Source organism: Callorhinchus milii, unplaced genomic scaffold (genome assembly GCF_018977255.1).
Source record: "Callorhinchus milii isolate IMCB2004 unplaced genomic scaffold, IMCB_Cmil_1.0 Scaffold11, whole genome shotgun sequence".
Taxonomy (NCBI): Eukaryota; Metazoa; Chordata; class Chondrichthyes; order Chimaeriformes; family Callorhinchidae; genus Callorhinchus; species Callorhinchus milii.
In genome coordinates this window covers 15,245,100-15,267,731 of record NW_024704752.1, presented here as the reverse complement: position 1 = coordinate 15,267,731, position 22,632 = coordinate 15,245,100, and the positions used below count along the sequence as shown (strand labels likewise).

General features: G+C 38.8%; 1 protein-coding gene across 2 annotated transcripts in view; it reads left to right on the top strand.

Moving 5' to 3' along the window:
- The window catches only part of LOC103175172 (calsyntenin-2), a 144,497-nt gene that overhangs the window by 67,823 nt on the left and 54,042 nt on the right, over window positions 1-22,632 (top strand). Inside the window, exons 1-2 of one of the 2 annotated variants that reach the window (XM_007888027.2) lie at window positions 3,850-3,944; window positions 4,101-4,223. In XM_007888027.2, coding sequence (XP_007886218.2) covers window positions 3,878-3,944; window positions 4,101-4,223 — 190 coding nt within the window. In that variant the 5' untranslated portion in view covers window positions 3,850-3,877. Of the gene's footprint in view, window positions 1-3,849; window positions 3,945-4,100; window positions 4,224-22,632 lie in introns of those variants that run through there. The other variant, XM_007888011.2, reaches the window with a different exon arrangement.

The following is a 22,632-nucleotide window of genomic DNA, read 5'->3' as shown; positions in this document are numbered from 1 at the left end:
CTACAGTGCTTACTTGTTGTTACCAATTTATTTGATAAAGTGGCTCTCAAAGTAAAAATGAATGGAAATGGGAGTAATGCATACACAGGCAGTTTTTAATTCATCTGAATGTAAACCCTTGTATTTTTCATCATGTTGCTAAATTATTAATTTGTCACAAACCACAAAGAAGCTCTTTCTCAGACATGATAAACGATGAGAAGTGCATACAAAGTGATGGACAAGACAAGCACTCAATGAAAAGCTCAGAAATCAATTTGAGTTTCTAGATTATTGAAGGGATTACCATATGTTTCCTAAACTGAGGATCATTTGATGCTTTCTTTGACTGAAGCAATTTGCCACAAAACTATAAGTTCAGTAAATGAGAAGAAAAGAGGAAAGCTTAAGCATAGTTTGCTGTTTATTAAAAAATATTTGTTTCTCCACAACCTATAAATTAATCTATCTCTGAACATAAAGTTCAACGTATGCTGTTAACAAACTAATAGTGTTATATGCAGCTATGCATAACAGCAATGCATAGAAAAGATGTACAGGTATATACATCTTTTCTATGCATTCTATGCATTGCTGTTATGCATAGCACCTTATCGCTTTGAAATGACTCAGAACGCTTCACTGGTAATTACTGTCCAGTTATACTGATTGATTTGTTGGTGAACATGATAGCTATTTGCATCACCAAGATTCCACAAATAGTCATGAGGTGAATGACCAATTAATCTGGAAGGTTATTGGCCAGTACGAAGGGTAAACTCCCTTCTCTTTTTGAATACCACCACAGGATACTTTAATATCCATCTGAAAAAATAGATATTGTCATTTAATTTATGCATGCAATTTAAGATTTTGGAGGATAATTTTATGCTCATCAGTGTGAAAGATGGTTTGTGTTTTCAAGGGAAAATGCTCTCACTTTTGACATTCTGACATACTCAGACATGTTATAGCATATGTTAGCTGCAGAATTATCATATATCGCTCATTATCAATGTCACTATACCCCAACGTCAGAAGAGTGGCCTTCCTGCACCAGTGTGACCTTTCCATTTTCCATTGTGGTCTGAGTGAGTTTGATCAAAGATAATGTCATTTAGTGCCAGATTATAAACAGGTTAGTGCTGTGAACTCGAGCCTTTGTAGGGAGTTGATTGAAACTGCCCACAGTCATTTCATGATCTTTACGGTCATTACATGGGAATTGCAGTCTGGGTGGATTCAAATTCTGGCCCCAGAGGTATAAGCTATTGCAATGTCAACTATTACACCAACCAGTTTTTTTTTGCTTGAAGGAGTTTCTTAATTTGAGCTAGTTGAACACGACAGATTGTTGTTGAGGTACAGCATGCTGCTCAATGTGGTATTGGTATCCTTGGATAGACAGCACAGGTGAATCAGATTGCCATAAAATCACAAACACTTGAGATCCTATCCACCTATTCTGGTGATCGTAAAAGATCTCATTGTATTATTCAAAAAGAGATGAGAATTTCTCCATTGACCTGGACAACAATCCCCCCAGTTTGTAAATAAAAAAATTGGTCCTTCCCTTCATGGGGGACATTTGTGGGACATTTCTGTGCTTAAATTCACTGTCCGTTCATCTCCAAAATTGGACTTTACAGTATATCTTATCTTATGAAGATGAAGCGCTTTAAGATGTCTTCAAGATGTGAATATTGCTATATCAAATGCAATTGTTATTACTATTGATAACTTCATAATTAGTATTGGATTCGCACTGAAAAAGTGGACTAAATGTGTCATTCTTTTCACAGTTATTTGGAGAGGGGAGCGGATTAAGACCAGGTTAAGCAATACCTCTACCTAATCCAGATATATCACTCGTATACAAGGCTGCCTGACAGGGGTCACTGTAATCCAGAAGAAAAACTGCAGAGAACCCAATAAAAAGTCTCTGTGCCAGCAAAGTATGGTGTTCAAATTAAGTGAGCAATTTACCATAAAAATGGGGAGTCAAGTCAGATGGATGGGTGTATGAGTAATCACATGGAAAAAAACCTATATTCTGTGTCACAAGGGACTATGAGGCAAAGCTTTTAGTAGAGTTTAATTATTATCCTGGGTAAGTTTGGAATTGCTTATAAAGTGCACCAGGCAGATTTTATTAGGTATGTATTGGATTTCTATAGTATGAGCAGTAGATTTCGTTTATTTTACGAAATGCAATTTGCCTAGGAATGTCCATCTCCTTCAATGTATTATTCTTAACGTGTGGCATGCCAAACCTCCTGAATAGCGTTTCACGAAAAAGTGCTTTTGAATTTTAAAACAACAGGATTATTATGTGCGTGACCAATTATTCATTTATCATCAGACCTGTACCTTCAATCATGAATTAATAGGTATATTAATATTGTATGAGGGACTAAAGCGCATAAAATTCAAATAAAAGAATTGTGACTTAATTAATTAAAGGAAGTGAAATGTCAATGTCGAAATCTTATTAAGCCCTGCAAGTCATGAAAACTCCAAGGGAAAGATAGCAGCTTTTGCTAGCTCTTTCTATAACCTAATAGGAGCTTTTCGAAAATGTTGTAGATCAGGTCCTCCTGATGCTTTGTTGTATTGAGTTACTAACAAAGTAACAAATACCGTTGTTTAAATCAATTACATTCGTTCCACTCCAAATCCCAATGGGTTGTAGCAGAAGACAAAATAAACTGTACTGAATCTGACTTGCATAGCAAGCTTAACTTGTGTTTTCTTTGGTCAGCCAGGAGTTTGACACATGCAAAAACCATCAACAGGCTTAAGAGTATCCAAGCATTACACATGGAAATTCCAGAGGTAGATTGTTGGAATAGAATGCAGACCCTCTTCCTGGAGGGATGCATTTGCTCACCCAATGCCAAAAATATTAGACGCTGGTTGGCAAGAGCTCAACTATGACGCTGCCCCTCACGTTTAAATAGCCCGGCAATGCTTGCTTTCTCTGCTGACATACGCAAAAGTGCATCATAATGTTGTAGATACCAGGATCTTTGGGACCTTCCTCCAGCAATCAGAAGAGGGAAAATTGAGTGGAGGAAAGAAAACTGTAGAAGTTCTATAATGTGTCAAGCGCATATTAATAATCCATGTGAGACTGAGCAGTCTCAATTTATGTAGTGCAAAAAGATACCTATTGGTATAATTGTTTGTTTTCGAGGAACATGACGGTTAGGATTGTTTTTGCAGCTGTGTGAAATTTATAATGGTTTGTCAGTAGTGACCTCGCAATGGCAGTGTTCTGTAAATTAATAAGAGAATGTGTCTAGAGCTGAACTCAAATATCCAGTGCAAGCTGGTTATACCAAACAGCAACATCTGGTTGTTTATCATGGTTAGATCTTTACACCATGTTACATACAACTGCCCCAATCAAACATGGATGGCACTGTGTTAAGACTTGGCTGATTTTTGATCTACTCTTATGCATCTTGAAATAATGAAATATGCAGCAGGGGGAAGAGAGATTTGAAACTGACATGCTTGCAGTATTGCAAGTATATTTGCTGTTACCTGATTTCATGTGGTGAGGCATTGATGATAGTTACAGCATAGCCGGTATCCCAAACTATTGTATAACAAGCAGCATGGTGCAGGAATCTCCTACTGGGGGACGAGCAAAATATAGGATAAGCGAATAGTAAACCATTTTCAGAACAGAACAAATGAGTAACTTCCCTGGTGTGCAGCAGATCACAAAGTGCAAAGATTACAAAAAAATGCACAGCATGGAAACAGCCCAATCGACCCAACCAGTCTGTATCGATGTTTATATTCCACATGAGTCTTCACTCATTCCTTTCACCCTCCCGTAACCCTTCTATTCCCTTCTCCCTCATGTGAAGATCTAGCTTCCTCTTGAATGCACCTACATTATCTGATTCAAGCACCACTTCAAGCAGCGAGTCCACAATCACACCACCCTCTGGGTGAAGTAGTTCCTCCTAAATTGCACTGCATATCTGTAACTAGGATAATTGTTTGGAGACCTAATGTGATTATCTTCACAATGTTTTTACATGAGTTATGCATGAAAACATCTATTGGCATAGTTTGTTTCATAATTTGTTGCCTTATTTTTTCAGTAAACAAGCACAAGCCATGGATTGAGACATCTTACCACGGTGTGATAACGGAGAACAATGATACCGTTCTGCTGGATCCACCACTAGTTGCACTGGACAAAGATGCACCTGTTCGCTATGCAGGTAAGTTGAGATATCATTAATCATCCTGAAGAATGTGAACTTTCACTGCTCCTGTCATATTTCATAACATGTCTGCGGGGCTGTAGCACTAATAATTCATACGTATTGTGCAGAATGTTTTGACACCAATTGGCATGCATGAGTGCTTGTAACAAGGGGTGCTTTCTCTGAAGCATTTATACCCAAAGTTAAGTAATTAACTCATCAAGCTTCTAAATTCCTGTAAAGAATTTTTTTTTACATACTGTGTGTATGTGGCAAATTCTGCTTGTCTGGTACCTAATCACATATATAAGTAAAACAACTGTGTGTTATTTATTTGTGCATCTGGGTGCGAGAACAAATTTATGAAGTGTGTCCAGAAAAAATGTTTTTAATTGAGCTGATTGGTTTGTCATTAAGAGAGAAGGTGCTCTGATTCAAGTTTGACAGCTGTAGAAAAATGGAAAGAATAATTACACAGCCATCGGTTTAATCAATAGTAATTTACACCATTACAAGGCTCAATGATATCCTTCGCTTCTAAGTCATTAAAATAGATTAGTCTTACATAGCCAAGTGATTCTTAATGACTATCAGACTGAATGTAGTCAACGTATCTAAATGTAATTACTATGTTACTTCTGCAGATGCCAATAGTTTCAGTACTTTTTTAACCTTTAGTGTTGACTTTACGACCTGTCAAATATGTTTAATTGATATGTTTATTTCTACTGAATTACTAATTTGGAACTGGCTTCTAATGAATTTCAATTGCTACTGATCTCCAATCTTTCATTTTAAGACTCATGAAACTGCAAGTTGAACACTACATTACCATTTTAAATTCCAATTTAAAAACATTTTACAATCCAGATATTTTGGTATAATAATGTGTATCATATGTGTACAATTCATAGATCCGAAATTTTAGTTTTTTTGTTTTTTTAAGAAAAAGTTTTCTTTCTAGTTTTTATTTTTCTGATTAGGAATTTAAGGAGTGTTTATTTTTCAATGGCATCAAATCGAGTCAAATTATTTTTTATGAAGTAACAAAAGTCAGTTCTTCAAATAGGTTTGTAGCACTATCCTGCTTTATTATTGGTGTGTAAAAGGTATTATCTGATTAATGTCTTAATGTTTAACATATTGGTTCTGCAGTTGCTGGATGTTAAGATTTGATCAGCAGTAAGAATTGTCTGTGATGTTGGGTGAGGCAGCATTTGGCTGTGAATGTGTTCTTGGTGAAACAATGTGCTGACATTCAGCATGTGTGCTCAAACATGCAGAAAGGGGCATTGTGTGACATATTAGGGACTTCCAGGATTTGTGAAACAAGACATAATTCACTATCATCAGGAGAAAAGAGAAAACAGATTTTTTAAAATATTTTTTAAAATGCATCACTCTAGTGATAGGACCTGAAAATCCCCTTATAAACAATACTATGATATTATCCACAGCGATAGGTTTTTTTTCTTACATTCAATGCATTTTCCTGAACTTGAATGCAAAAGAATTGAAAAAATCTGTTTCTTAATCAAACATGTGTCAGGAGACAATTTGTGTGTTCGTGTACACACTATATTAAAGAAAAAGCAAGTTTATTATATTCTGCATCCTTGTCTTAACTTGTCTTCCACCTACTTCAGATGGAAAAAATTGCCCAAAGAGTTGGAACATATTTTCAATGGCAAACAAACCTTGCTTGGGGACATGGGTGCATTTGCTATGGAGTGACCTGGATAAGAGGTTTACATTTTCCCTTCAAGGAATGCTTTGGTCTTCTGAGATGCCTCACAGTGCAGCCTGGCTAATGCTTGCCTTTACGCATGATTAATGTAACTGACAGGTTTTGGAATCAACCACCTCTGGGCCTTAAATCTGAGAACGCTGCCTAACCATTCAAGGACTGCAGTCGCCTGAATGCCCACTTGGATAGAAGGCACTGAGAAGGTCATTCTTCTGGTATAAACCCAGACGGTGCTGGTGATTTGATCATAAAGGGCTGCTCAATCCGACGCTCACTTTGCATCCAGTTGCACATATGTTCCTGCAGTGATTGCTGGAACCTAACGCCCCTTCCTGTCATATCCTTCCTTTTTTGTCCAAGTTTTAAAAATTCTTCTGTGCATTTGAACACAGATTAAGTGGAATCTTTCCATTTTGCTGCATTAGAAATGCCAGGAATTCAGTATTACTGTACAGTGAAAATTATCTTGACAAAGTAGAACATTTGAATCAGAACAAATTAATCTGCAAAATACTAAAACTTTAAATGTAATTTTTTTTAGATATGAACTAGTCAATAATAGATCGTTTAAAAAGGCCTGCATAAATTCTGTACCTGACTTTTGATTGGCAAGTCTTGAGTGTTTAAGGAAAAATGTTGTTTGAACATGAATGGTCACCAATGTGTTTGGTTAATGATGGCTTATGAGCAGTATAATAATTGGCTTTGAACTTCTGTTTCGCTTCATTGCCGACCAGATCATTGTTCCGTTAAAACGCAAGAGAGAATTCAGGTCTTATTTTGCTGCATTACACAATTGGACTGCAGATTAACTGTAACTCTGATTGCAGTGTGTTCCATCAAAGCAGAATATCCCTATGAAAGACTTGATAAGGTAGAGGTAGGGGACCTTTCACATGCTATAATTTGTTCCTCTTTATCTTCTTGATATATTATTGCTTTTCAGCTCAGAAATCATCATTGGTTTTCCTAATGCTACCTAAATTGTTCTTAAATAAAAATCCAATTTCCTTCATTTTCATGCATTTGGAACATTGAGGTATTTTGGTAGGAGAGTAGGTGTTGCCTGTGAACTCACACAGTTCAAGAATTTGCATTCAAGGTCCAAAGTCAATGCCCTGTCATAGCTTTGCACGTGTCTAAAGTATATTTGGTTTGGGCCAATTTTAATAAATTGTATAGAATGGATAAATATTGAATGTTTAAATATTCAACGTATCTATTCTGCTGATAGTTTTCACTTCAAGAAAACGTGTTTGAAGTTAAAATGCTGCACTCATTTAAAAAACAGCTTGATATGGATACTGAAGGAATTGTGATCATTCACCTTTGATGTCATTTCAAATAGTTTTTTTATCAGAGGTAATAAATTGCACCGTTTCAGAAAGTTGTTGCAATTTTGAATAGAGATTTTAAACCCCATTCACTCAAAAAAATAGTCATTATCTTCAAAGAAACTATCTTCCTTTAGCTCACAAATATCACACAGAATGAATGCATGCAAACCAAATTGAAATGTACAAAGGTTTGCCTCTGTTGTGTTGACAAACCTTCCGATATTTTATGAAGTCTCTGTCTTACATTTCCCCTATGCTTGAGAGAGGATCTCTGAACGTTTGGCGCCACAGCAAATGCCTTCAACACAAGCACTGTTGTTTAATAACTAGATTGAGATAAACATATGGCATGGAAGAGGATTCAAACATCTTCCATGTGTATTACTTCTTCAGTACAGATCTAAGTTATGTTGTAATACAATTCCGGATGTAACTTACAAAACCTTGTGCTAAGTTTCTCTTTGCTTAGGGTGCTCCTCTCTCCAAGCGAGACTTTCTTGTTTCTAGCTTGTTAGGGTCCATCTCCAGTATTGGAATTTGTGATCAGGGCTGTGCTATTGAGTTGTCTAGCTTCTCCTGATCTCCTTTGTATCTCTCTGTGTTCTTCATTGATTCTTCCCTGCAGGCATCGAGCACAACATCAATCCTGTCTGTGTGTTTAGTTTATTATTTGAACTAATTATCGTGTTACGTGAGTTTACCCATAATAATGACTTCAAGTGAAATCGCCGTTGATCTAAATGCCTCATAACTTTAATGTGGACTTTGCCTGTGCGCCTTCACCATAATGAAACAGCTCTGTGATGAAAATCTTTCACTGAACTGAGCACTGTTAATGGGGGGAAATAATTGTTTTTGAAAACGAACAGTTTACTTTTTTAAAAAAAAATCCTTTGCAGTGTTCCCACAAACAGTCATGGATTGAGTGAACAAATTATTGTTATTTTTATTTTTTAAGGGATTGTTAACCCCGGGAAAGCGATCCATCAATCATCTAACAATCGGGTTCCTACTTATTGTTAGGTGAACAGAGATGGACAATCAAGAGCAGCACAAAAGTTCCTGGTCTAATGTTGCAAAATATTTTCCATGGGAGAGAGAGGTGACAAGATCATGTGTTAGTTGTTTCTAGGCGCCTTTTCATAGCTGATTGAGTCATCAGACAGGACGTTATTAATGCTACCCTGTCTTTTAGCTTCACCAGCAAGTTTCTGATGTATTGTTAATACATCAAATGTAAAATATCATTCCCTGACACAACTGTAATTACAGGCGCGGTTTTCATTTGGATTCCATGCAGCATTTTCAGATAGCTCCTGAGCATGGTATTTTAAATGTCTCGAAGTTTGGTGATTGATTCTCGGAGGAAAACATGCCAGATTTAATTAATGGACTCTGACAAGTCCACCTACTGAAGAAAGAGAGCTTCAAAGCCCTTGTTTTATGAGTGAGTTACATAAGCATAACCACACACTGTAACGGCTGGTATAGCCTGGAAAGATGCAAGCGTTAAAGGCCAGAATTCCTTCAGAGTCTTCACCATAAAATCATTGTGCTAAACTTTAGAAAATGATTTGATTCAATCTTAATTTCAAAGGTGGTTTGCAAAGTACTGCAGACAACTTAGCTGCCAGGTTACAATTGAACTTAAGACTTTCCTAACATTTCACACAATCTTAGCTTGATGAATGTGAGTTTTGGAAGTTGATTTCAAATCCAGGATAAGACTGCTGAGAAGGAGAGCATCTGAGATATTGAGAGGATCCCCTATGAGAATGGAAAACTCTTCCCTCTGTTGGCTTCTTGTCTGAAATCCGAGTTCCTTTTGGATTTGTGTCTGTAGGATATCACTGGCCATAATTTGCAGTTTCACTCAGTGAATCCGCCAGGATGATTGGAGAGTGAAATGGAAGTGTTGCATTGGTACAAAGGGGGACGCTCTTCCAAAGATAGGGTTAAATTGAATTTGGGAGTCGTAAGAAGAAGGATCTTTATTCTACTTCTACGTGATATACTTGACTGACTGTCTGTACTGGATGCTGACAATAGGCACCAAAGTAAAAATTGTTCCCATTACCCAACAGTTACATCTCTCACTTTGAGCACAAAATGGACTGCTGTGTCATTGTTGAAAAATTATATTTGAATGCACTCTAATTTCCTACACTTCATAAATAAAGATGCCACTTAATTTCTGATTGCTCTGGGTTCTTTTGACTGTGTTCACATTAAATACCTTGAAGGTTATGACAAGCCTGTAATATCTTAAAAGAATTGCGAAAGCATGGATTACATTTCTTTTAATCCCAGTATTCCATCAAACCATGTGCACTCTGTGTCATTGTCTGTAGTTTGTTGTGAATTTTTCTCCTTTATAAACGGTTTGTTTTGGCTGTTCATTTTGAGACCTTGAATAACTTGCCTAGCCTTAGACCAGTTATTGCGTGCTGCGGCATACATCACTGCTTTATTCCTTTTAACACCCCTTTATTTTCTGTGGCTGTTGATGGATGGGGTATGATTCCACAGTCAATAACCATGTTCTGACGCCTTGTCCAAGTGGCCATCTTCTGAGATGAGGCCAGGCAGCAACAATGGCAAAAACGGCTTCCATTTATGTGGTGGCCTTCACGCTGGGTAGAGTCTCTGAAGCAGTAAATGGTGGCAAAACTATTATCCTCACCTGACGTTAACACACACGAACTTTCCAGTGGTGCATCCCATGATGGTGTGGAAAGTCTAATTGATTTCCCGCCCCCACCCACCCCACTCCAATACCCACTTTCCGCTTCAAGCCTGAGGACATTGAGGCAATATCATAGGCCCCACTGTAGCCCCCCAGCTGAGATCTGCTAACTCAGCTCAAGAGATTGAGGCCATGTCATACTGGGCACCGGCTTTACACAGTGAACAATTATGGGAACACTGTTGTATTTAATCAGAGATTCAAGTACAAACTTAGCCTTGCTATAAAAAGGATACTGTTATTAAATTATAAAAATTAAGTCATTTGGACTATAATCTGGAAATAAGGTAAGAAGAAGAGCCGATTACATTTTTTTGTAGCAACTTTATTTAAGCTGCCATTCTTTTCCACACTTGTGTTTTACAACGTTGACCTAATTGGCCAGCAAACTTTATCTGGTAACTATTGTAAGAGCTTTCTGGAGTCGCTTGCCAAGTGAAAAATATATGGTGTGTCACTGTTAAATCTGAACCCCAAAACGGAATTTGTTAAATTTTTTAAGACACTGCCAAGTACTGTAATTGTATTTACTGTGGGAGAATGGGAATGCGACGCTGGAGTAGAGGAAGACTTGTAAATATTTAATTACAGCAGAGAGCACCATTGCTGTGTCATCCAAATAGGTAAACATCTCTGTGCAAGTTGTAGCACAAATGTCTTGTGTGCCTGTTTACATTGTTGTTAATTTCTACTTGTTCAATCTTTTTTTTAAACAATATTTTGTTTTGAGTGCCTTTCCTGCTAACCCGTGTCACCTTAGCTCACTTGATGGCATGCTTGCTTCTGGGTCAGAGCTTCTGGATTAAAACCCATGGTGGGACTTTAGCTGATACTCTAGGCTGACAGTTTAGTACTTGGGGAGTACATTATCGGATGTGCTTTCCGTCAGATGGCACGTTCAACCCACATCACATCTGCCTGTTGAGCTAGGTGATAAAGATCTCATGACACTATTTGAAAGGAGACCAGAGTTTTTCACATTCTGTCCAACAATCCACCACGTAAGTGAGTTACTCACTTCAGAACTCCATTCGGAACATGCTGTGCATAAATTGGCTGCCGTGTTTCCTTACAAATACAGTATAGTCCAGTCGCTCCACTTGACAGAAATTTCCTGTAAAGAGTTGTCCAAATTTACATACAAGTGTGGGACATCATTGTGTCGCATCTGAGGGGATTTCAGTGGATCCACACATTCACGGGAAATGTATCGCTTTGTGTGCAGCAGGAAGCGTAAATTCATGAGTCCACTCCAAAACTTAACCAAGTAATCTTAATTCAGATTAAACCCATTGAAGTTGTGGTTGTATCAGACAGTATTACTGGACATCTGCGTTTTGAATAGATTATTATTTGTGTAGCCTTTCACAGTGAGAACAACAAAATTACATTTATAGAGCACCTTTCACGTCGAGAGGATGTCCCAAGGCACTGGACAGTCAGGGATCAGGACCCGAGCATGGGGAGAGGTGGGGTAGGGATGAGGGAAAGCAGAGAGGTGGGAGGGCGACTGAAGACACTATCAAAGAGGAGGGTCTTGAGACCGGCCTTGAAAGAGGCAAGGGAGGAAGCGAGGCAAAGGGACTGTGGGATGGAGTTCCAGAGTGTGGGGGCAGAGAGGCTGAAAGCCCGGCCACCGATGGTAGGGCGGGTTGAGCGGACAACATGGAGCAGGTCGGAGCCCGCTGAACAGCAGGAGTGGGCAGGTTGGTAGGGAGTTAGCAGGTCAGAGAGTTAGGAGGAGGCGAGGCCATGGATGGCCTTGAAAGTGAGGACGAGGATCTTGAATTCGATCCTCTGGGGGATGGGGAGCCAGTGGAGTCGGACGAGGGTGGGAGTGATGGGGTCACAGAGTCTGGTGTGCGTGAGTACACGAGTTGCAGAGTTTTGGATGATCTGCAGCTTGTGAAGGGAAGAGTTGGGAAGGCCGATGAGGAGGGAGTTTCCATAATCAAACCTTGATGTGATGAATGTGTGGGTGAGGGTTTCGGCAGCCTGAGAGGTGAGGCAGTGCTGGCCATGGCGTGGATGTGGGGGAGAAAGAACAGTTCAGGGTCAAACAAGACACCCAGGTACCTGATTGGCTTAGTGAGATTGAGTGGAGGAGAAGCAGTCTGCAGAGACTAAGTGGAGGCAGTGTGAAAGGTAGGACCTGAACCAGTCAAGGACAGAACCTTGAAGGTTGAGGTGGGAGGAGAGGCAGTGGAGGTGGATTGAATAGTCCACAGGATCAAAGGCGACGGAGAAGACGAGGAGGCAGAGGGAGCCCTGGTCACGCATGTGTCTGGGCAGCACAGAAACCCGATTGGAGGGGCTCATGGAGGGAATGGGAGGCGAGGAAAGAGCGAATCTGGGAGACAATGGCTCTCTCAAGGACTTTAGACAGAAAAGGAAGGTGGGAGATGGGCCGGTAGCTGGATAGCTGTGATGGGTCGAGGGAATGACATTGAATTAGTGCAACTGGTGCAGAATTCTGAATGGTTGTATAATGAATGTTGTGGTGGGATCTCAGCAGGAACACTCATCAGATTAATATTTAATTTAGCTGTGGAGCCAGCGGAATAGAAATGTCCTAGTACATGATCACGCCCATCATTTGAAACCTCAGGGCATGCACAATAATGTGTACTTGTTTTAAATGAAAAGAGTAAAGTATAATAAATGTTTGCATCTGAACTTATTGAAAGGCCTGTGGTTTGTCAAGTTTTTTTTATTTTCCTTCCATTTCTTTTGTTTTTCCAACCTATCATCTTTCTGACGTTGTTTAGTTTTCTTGCTTCTATCTGTCTCCCATCTCACCATTTGAACTATTATGTTCTCTGACTATAGACGATGCAGATCAGGAAGGTCGCACGTCTGAAATTTGTGCTGAGTTGGCTGATCTCAGCTGGCAGTGTTATTTGTGGCAGTGTGTGCTTTCTGTGGCTGAGTAGACTCTGGATGATCTCATTGCTTAGTCTTAATAATAATAATAATACCTGCATTTGATATAGACCTTATCGTGTCATTAAGATGTCTCTAAGCGCTTCACACAATATCCTGTAAAGTGAATTGACTACATATTTTGTGGGCGAAATATATAGTCCAGAATTGCCAATTCCAGAGAGAAGGGGAGATCATCGGAGACAAAATTGGCAGGATTTCTTTGTTATAAAATGTTGGAACTGAAGGTGGCTGGGATCTGGAGCCAGTTTTCAGTTTATATTGTTGACTTTGACAATGATTCCCATGCCCTGCATCTGGAAAAGGTTGCAGTCAGCTAGAAATGGGAAAATAATGAATCAAGAGCTATTGGTTTAGTGCTGAGGTCTGCATCTGTCAGTACTGAATTTCCAACCAATTGAAAACAATACAGACAGGTTACAGTGGACACATTCTTTTAAAGTCTTTTGAATATTTAGTTTTTTTTTCAAATACAAATTGCACATAAAATATAAACTTCCACAACAATTTGAAGGTGCTTCGTTTTTTTGTAATATGGTGAGCTTTGAAGTCTGAATGAAAGGAACTGTAATCTCTGCCAAAGGCAAATTTAAAAAAAAATTAATTTCACAAATTCATCTAAATATAAATGACCCCTTTTGATGTGTAAAGTGTCTGATTTTGTAATCACTGAGGTTTGAATGGTTTCTAAATTTAACTATTTTGCTTTGTTTGTGATTTAATGACTGGATCAGATGCATAACCTGTATCAACCGTAACCCAGGATTATTGGCACCATTCAGATTTGAATAATGAAATCAAGTTTAATATCACCAGTGCTGTGCAGTTGCCGAACAAGAAAATGGACAGTTTTCATTTTCGGTCCTCTGGCTCTGGTCTGCTCCACATCCCCCGCCCCAACAGCCCTACCATCGGTGGCCGGGCCTTCAGCCTCTCAGCCCCTAAGGTCTGGAACTCCATCCCCCAGTGCCTTCGCCGCCTCCTCCCTTTCCTCCTTCAAGGCCGGTCTCAAGACCTTTCTCTTCGACCGTGCCTTCAGCTACCCTCTCGACTCTCTACCCCCTCCTCGCTCCCTCCCTTCCCTCCCCTCACCCTGACCATTTCCACCTGCTCAGGTCCCGAGCCAACTGTCCAGCGCCTTGGGACGTCCTCCCGACGTGAAAGGCGCTCTATAAATGAAATCTTGTTGTTGTTGTTGATTTGCAAAGTCTTCGCAGTACAATATTTTATCTCCCTGTCTTAATGCAGTTTTCTTTCCCCCACCCCATCCCCTCATGTCTGAAACACGTATTGAGACTGAACCACAACTTAATCTATTATTTAAAGATGTATGTGTGAACCAATGCACTTTATTCAGTTGAGTTCACAGACAGCTACTCTTATTAACTCTTGGGGTTCGTTTAAGGTTTGCTTCTGTTATTTGCTTGGCCAGCCAGCATTCGGACATTTATGATCAAAGTGATGGATGGTCGCTGGAGAAGGTTACACTTTATTTTACAGCGTTTATTGCAACATCCTACAACGCCTCAGTTGGCAAAGCTATTGCCCAGTTTGGAACCTTGCCACATAGACTCGGCAAATACAAGGTTCAATCTCCGATCTGTGCTGCATTAACTGATCTTACCCACGGCACTCTATTGCTGAATAACGTCCCAGCACTCACTGTCTAGACTCACACATGAAGTTGACCACTTGGGCAAGGTGTTGGTGTATGCCAGGCCTTGTGGAATAATATTGTAGTTTCAGTCAGACCCTTCGTGAGGGGAGGAGTGATGAAAACTATCACGATATTTTATATACAAGTGTTAATATTCTTGTCAATAACAACTACTTCATATAGAGTCTTTCACGTGGGGGGAGCATCTCAGAGCACTAAAACAAAGCTATGCGGCAGTATGCTGGGAGACTCTGTTGATAAAGAGCTGATTGATTTTAGCCCTGGATCAATCCTGGAACCTTTTGGAGTGTTTTTACTGAGCTACTTATTAAATAAACTCATTTAAACTATTGGAGGGAGGAGGGGAGCCCTGGAGCTAGGTGTTTCAATCAGCATAGATAAATGGTTTGCAAAGATCTCTCTATTTCTCTGTTTCTATCTTGTGTTTAGTGAGAGTGACATGAATCTGCTGAACAGTTTCATAGTAGTGGTGATTTTGTTGGCTGGATTTGTAATGTATGCAGATATATATACACACACACATATAGCATATAACATATACCAACAGCTGTTTTATAACATTTCCATAGATCTAAAAACTCATCTGAGATGTAATTGTTTTCACACTTCGATTTCACAGACCTAAATCATGGTCTAATTGTCTAATGGTCTTTCTTCATTTCCTCGCCAGAATGGACAACTTACTGCTTTTGCACTATATCGCTAAAGTGATAAGAAATGTTTCTCTATTGTTTAAATTCAGTATCTCAGTCTGTAAAATACTGAAGGGAAAAAGTTTGGTGTAAAAAAATTAAACACAGGACTAATTACTTTCATTTGAACTACAGTGCACGATTTGCTTAAATTAAAAGCCTTTATTTGTATAACTTAAACATATATCATAGTTTAGCAAATATAATTCTTGGTATTATTTGGAATATTTAACTTAGTGAAGTCTGAAAACTTGCAATGCATAAAAAATCTACAACCTTTTTGTGTCCATTTTAACATTGTAGCATTTACAAGGTCCCAAGTGGGTAAATACATAAAAGTAATCTCGAAGGTCCAAGGGCTGATCTGGCCTGGGCTTATTGTATATCTGCTGCCTCTGCTGGGGTTGTAGAGAGATATTCTATTGGCCTCAAGGATCTTAAACTGGGAAGAGAATAAATCCTTGCTTGTCAACTCTATTGAGTGACTTCTCCAGAAAATATATGCACGTACAGTGTTCGGACTCTGGGTGAGGACAGGATCAAGCTCTGGATGATTGAATAGTCTGGCTTTTCCGGACACAAGTTTTAAAAAATAGCCACTTGGATGAGGTGAAATAGGGTTCTAACTTATCATTTAATCATATCCCTGCAATGAGTTACAGACTATGAGAGGAAGGAAGGGAAGACAATTAGGGAAAGAATTACAACGCTATTTGATTCTAAGCAAGTTGAAGCTTTCTCTGCTAACATGATTAACTCAGCAAATAGTACAACATCCATATCAGTCAGCTTCTGATGTTCTTTCTTGAATTCTTTTAAAAGAAACAAAATAGACTGTGTTTCTGTTCTTGAGAAAATACTCTGTGGATAGTGTCTGACCATGATTAACTGCTCTCTTTGAACAAACAATGTAATGCGGGCAGTCAGGAGGCTGTTGTCAGGTTGTATTTCTAGAAAGCATCTCTCCTGAAACTCTGTTGGGTCATGACCCTCCTTTTGAAAGCATTTCTCCTTTGTGTGTCTTTCCTCCCGTGGTCATCAATGTTCGTGCAGTCTGGAAGTGTGTTGTTTATAACCTTTCAGTGGGCTACTTTAGTGAAACATATCTTTTTGGTGGCTTCCATGTAACCCACAGAAAAATTAGAAGGTAGTTTCTTCCACAAAATAATGCAGAGATTGGTGCACATTCATCTACTTAGCCTGGTAGTGACAGCAGTGATCCACTCCGTTTAGCTCAGGGACACCTTATCCCAAATATCTACCACCCATATCTCTTCATCTACAGGTATCCTGTTATGACTTGATACTCTGAGCAATATTTCTTTGGTAATTCAATACCACCTTATTGCCGCTATATCCATCCTGCAAAAAATATTGGGGCAAAAGGAATGGATTGTAGTGAGAATGAAAGCCTCTGTAGAATCAGCTTCCTGTCTCTCCCAATGATGGCACAACATTATAATTTGTATTTTTACAGAACTGGGAGTAAAGCCAGATGAATTGCAAAAGCTGTCAGTATAAATAGTCCTGCCAGTCCTGCGTGTATTCCAGGCTGTGCAATGAGCTACTCTGACATAGTCTTAAATATTTAAGGCTCTAAACTTTCATGCTTTCCAGTCCAGAGGCATTTCATTTGTGGCATCTTTTCCACTCTAGCACCTTGTACCGCAGATTATGGAACATTTTTTCTACTATATTGCATTTCAAAGAGACTCTCATGGAACCGCAGCAGATAATCATTTCATGAGTTTGTCCGTGGGGAACCCAAGTTGTCAAATAATATGATAGAAAGTTGCCTGCAAAATCAAATTTATCAAGATTATCAATAGCTCCCGAGATGGATCGTTTGATAAATGCACCGCTGAGTGTGCAACTGACCCACAGGTTCCCAATTTCAATCTAGTTAAATTGATAATTTGTCGCATTTTCATTGGAAGTCCATTTAGTTTCAATCTGCACTTCACTTTTCATGAGCTTCAAGAGCAATAAAATGTTTGGAAAGTGCAGTGCTTGGCAATGAAATGTCAGAATTGAGTCAATGAGTCAACCCTACGTGGTTGTCTTGATGGTCCAGTTGCTGAGCCAGGTGGTATTGCTTGGGCATTGTACTGCAGGGCATTGCTGATGATAGACCAAACAACCTGGCAAGATTTGGAGGGGCAGATTGAGCAGCAGGGTTTCTTCCCATTTGGGTTCTGTTAACCCAGGTGAAGCTATCAATGGGCGGGATGGTTCTAAATTGAACGAGTGGGAAGCTTGTTATACAGCACTCTGATTTCAAGCTATATGGTTTTACCTCGGTAAATTCCAGCAGTACAACAACAACAACAACTTGGATTTATATAGCGCCCTCCACGCCGGACGACATCTCAAAGCACTTTACCCCAACATGCAGACCAACAAGCCTCGTTTCTTGCCTACCTGTGCTTAATACTTTCCAAAACTAGGCAAGCAGGATGTGCCCCTCCAGGGAGAATGTGCACATTTCATTTTGACACAAGGAAATTTCCACGTGTCAATGACATAGATATGTAGCCTGCTTGCATAGCCTTAAAAATGGTGATGGATTTCTGTACGTGTCAGATTCCCGGCTGGCTAAAGAAGAACCACCAACCATAATCTTGCACAAGGTTCTCCAATGCTGTAGTGACAATAGTCTTCTAAATAGTTGGAAAGCTGTACCGTGAACAGATGGTGGAAATGGGCAGTGTGTGTGCACAGATGTTTGTGTGCATCTTACCCCAAATTGCATTATGAGATGTTAATTGATGTGCAATAGTCTCATCCGATTTAGCTTAGGTGTAAATGGCAACAATAGCAATTGCTTTGATTTGCAGTGAACCCCCATAGCAACCTTCCAGTCAAACATCTGCATGCAGAAACCTAACTCGTACCTAAAAGCATTTTACTGCAAGGTAAATTTCAGTTCTGGTCCTGAAGGGTTTATCCAGAGCTTCCATTTATAATTCAGATAGCACAGAAATCTGACTGTAATATTAGTTTTCACCGAAAAAATTATTATGTGGTGTCTGATAACAAAACTGAAGGATTTCAAATGTAAAAATATTCAAAAGGTACAAGAAAGGATTTTTTTCTATTATTCCCTCAAATGATTTTGAGATGGGCTTTTCACAAACGCCTGAGATATAAGCTGTGATGAATGGTTTCTAAAGCACCTGAAATATTTTTGTATACTTTACAGTGCTCATTTATTTTTTTCAGAAAAGAACCAAATCTGATGAATGGGAACAATTCAAATACCTAATGTTTCCATCTTTTCTGATAATTTACCAGCAACATTGTCGAATAGACAAGTCAACATCAATCTTCCGTGACAAAATTCACCATATTGTTTTGATTTCTTTTTACTGAAAATGTCATTATGAGAATGATGCACAACAAATTATCTCGTGATTTTTTTAAACAAATTTTTTAATACAATTTTGTTGGGCTTCATCCAGTTACTGTACAAGAGCTGGTCGGCTCTGTTTGCCACGTGATTGGTAAATGTCTGATTCAAATCTTCTCTTGAGACAGCTAGATGGTTTGGAGCTATTAACCTAGAAAACAAATTCTTGCCTCCCACCTCCCCAGGTTGTTAATAACCTTTCCTATTGGTGATGGTATTTACTGTATGTGGGAGAAGCAAAGTGTTCTTTTCACACTTATGTGCCATTTTCACTGCTGTGAAATAGCACTACGAGCAACTGTATAAATAACAGTGACAGATGTACTGTACAACATAATTTGTGTTAAAAAAAAGGTTTTAGCTTTCATTGGAGTAGAACTCATTAACTGGCTTCAGGCAGGGATATGAGAACATCAGTCTTTTTTATATAAATAAGCCTGCAGGAAATACTGACTCAAGTGTGACATTTCTTAGGCAAGCCAGTCATGTGTATAACAGCATTGAACTTTAAGCTAATTAAATAATAAATATTTTATTTTCCCCTCCTATTTCAAACATTAGGCAAGAATACTAAAAGTGAAGTTAAAGGCAATGACAGTTTCTAAATAATAATGTTCGTTTATTGATGATATGTCAATCCCAGCAATGTTTATAATCCCTGTTATCGTACAAGTAGTGAACTTCCTTGAAGCTTGTGTCAATGCTGTGCACGTCTATATTGTGCTTGGAAGGGAGCAGTAATAGGTTTTGGGTTTCACACACATTGCATTTGCTCCAGTTAATAACAAACCCATGTTTAGAGGTGAGAGACAAGACAATGCATGAAAAGGCAGTGGAAAACATTTTGCTACCAGTTTTGTGAAATCTCATTATTCAGTTATCACATTGTCAGGTTTGCTTTCAAATAGATGCTGTGTTTCATCATCCTCCACACAGCACAGAGTATGCTCATTATATTCAGAAGCAGGGAGGATTAGGGTTTATGCATAATGTTTAGGACCAGTTAGCTTGATAAAGGTGAACATTTGGTGTTCCTTTAAAAGGTTTTCAGTTTTTGCAGTGCTTCAAAGTTAATGATTTAGTTTTTTCAGTATTACACTGTGTTCCCATGGGGTTATATTAATGGCTAGGATTGATTTAGGGCATGAAGGAGTTCCTATGTACAGATTAAATCAGTCTCCGTGTGTCAAAAGATACTATAGTCGGATTCATCTGGGAACAGCATACAGCATATTCTGTGAAGCGCTTTGAGACGTCTAGAAGACGTGAAAAGTGCTGTATCAAATGTAAGGATTATTATTATTATTATCAGCTGTGCTTTTAGTTTTTATTTTATTACAATTCTGATTTTCATTTGATGGCCTTCGCATCAAATGGGCATAAGGTATAATAGCATATTCAACAACAACAACAGTATTTTTCTTTACCAGAGAATCTAATTTTGTATTTGTCTTACCCACCACGAACAATGAATACTCTTAGATCAACTAAAGCATTGGGTTGATGCCGAACTGAAGCTACATTTGCAGTTAATAATGTGCTTTCACTCCAAACTCGGAATAACAACCTGCTACGTTGGTGTGATATATCCATTTCCCTTGTGAGCTGTCTCACCGAGACCACTTCAAACGCATTTCACTATTGCTGACAGAATAATACTAATTTGCTGCCAAATTCATCCTGACATTGATGTTGTTGACGAGACCCGAAGGGTGTTCATTGACTCATTGCTCACCAGGTCCAAACAATGTGAGGCACCAATTAATAAAGAAAACAGGATTCTGAGTTACATTGTCAAATCAGTTGAGTTCAATTCCCCAGAACTTATGCTGAAACACTGCAGTCTTTTGGTTGTGCCTTTGCCCCTGTAGTCATGATGAGTTATAATCATTCAAGTCTTTGAATATGCTGGAGCTATCCTGTATGACTGGAAGCTGTGTGAAGGAGAAAAACAAGATGAATCCCAATGTTTGCGGGATCAAGGGGGAGGAACATCTGGATAAGTGAGAGCTTATCATCCTTGAAAAGAGCATTTTCAAGAGGGGACTTTGTAGAGCTTCAGGAAGCTTCATTAAAGAGCCTTGGGTCCAATGTATCACTCAATATACTTGAGGACAGAAGGCAACAGTAACAACACCTTCCATTTGTACAATGCCCTTGATGTAGGATAACATCTTGGAGCACTTCACAGTGTTATGTTGGACCCGAGCAAGGGAGCGGGGGAAGCAAGATGACTGCAGGCACGGTCGAAGAAAAATTTAAAGAAGGAAAGAGAGAGGCACTCATTTTAGGACAGACACTGGAAAGTATTTCAGGGTCTGGAATGGGGTACCGTTATAGTGATTGAAACTAAGAAGCTGGACAAATTTGACAAACTCGGTGATGCTTATCAATAAGGAACAAGGAGACAGTATGATTAGGATTCAAGGGATTGACAGGCCTTCTGTATTTCAACTTCTTGTTTGATGTAAATTTGGTACTTAGGTTGTCTGATGCTTGACATCAGTGTACAGACTCCAAAATAAGAGCACCCCAGAAAATAATTTCTGTCATGACAAACATAGAAACTGGTTCATTGGGGCCACACATACATGCTGATCTATATTCAAGTATGTTCAACTCAGTTAAAAATAAGTAAACAATTTAAAACAAATCTTTCAAAGCTTAAGTTTAAAAAAGAACGATAAAAATATTAGCACCTTATCACGTTGTCAAGACATAGAATTAAAAGGAATGGTATGGTAAAAATTTTACTCGGAAGTGTAGTGACTGATTTGCAGGCAAATGCAATAGCCAACTTGCATGCAACAACGTCCAACAAACAGCCATGAGGTGATCAATTTTAACTGAGGAATTCTTGGTCACGACACTGGGAAAAACGCTCTTCTGTTTTCAAACAGTGCCATGAGGTCTTTACCATTCACCTGAATGGCCAGATGGAATTTTGGTTTAACATTTCATCTGAAAGACAACATCTCTGACAATGCAGCATTCCTCAAGTATTGTATTGGAGTGTTAGCCTCATCAAAGATTGCGACATTACTGATGCACCATACTGTAGCTGTGTTTGGCAAATGGTTTCTCTAAAGTTAATTATTGGAATAATTACTGATGTGGAAACCACCTTAAGTACTTAAAAGTATCCAAAAGACCATCAAATTAATTAGTAATTACCCTGTGTTTAGACTATTAGATTTTACAGAGGCACCATTTGTTGTTAATTGCAAATGTATGGATCTTAGCAAATAACTCATTGCCAAACAATCGGACAATGTCCTTGAGTCAAACACGTGCTCTTTAAGTAAAGTCAGATGCAGTTTGTTGTGGTTCAGTCAACAATGACAACATCTGCAACAATTTGTCAATGTAAAACTAAATGTATTGTGCGCCCTCTCCTATATATGTGTGTGCATATATATATATATATGTATATCCAATGTTGCATTTACAATGTGTTTGCTAAGAATCATAGTGATTTGGGGCATGGATTTTCTGTCAATCATGCAGTATCAATAGGGCCACAGGCAGATTCAATCATATTGGAACAGTTCTCTTGATACTGCCTGGAGGAGGTAGTTTGAGGAGAGAGACAATTCGCACCCACTTAGTACACATGATGGTCACAAATCATAATGAGCTCGCTCACCAGTTATTCTCAGTGTTTCGGGGCATGCATATTTATTAAATTCAGTCTTAATTTTGGAGCCAGTTTTCCATTTCCATAAGGACTACAGAAAAATACAGTCGCTCCCAAATTAATACTGAGTTTAAGAATTTGCTAAAAATGTGTACATTGTGAAACAATAAGATTGTCTGTGTCTAGAACCAGGCAGAATTTTTTACCCATATTTTTGACCGACCTCATCTTTACA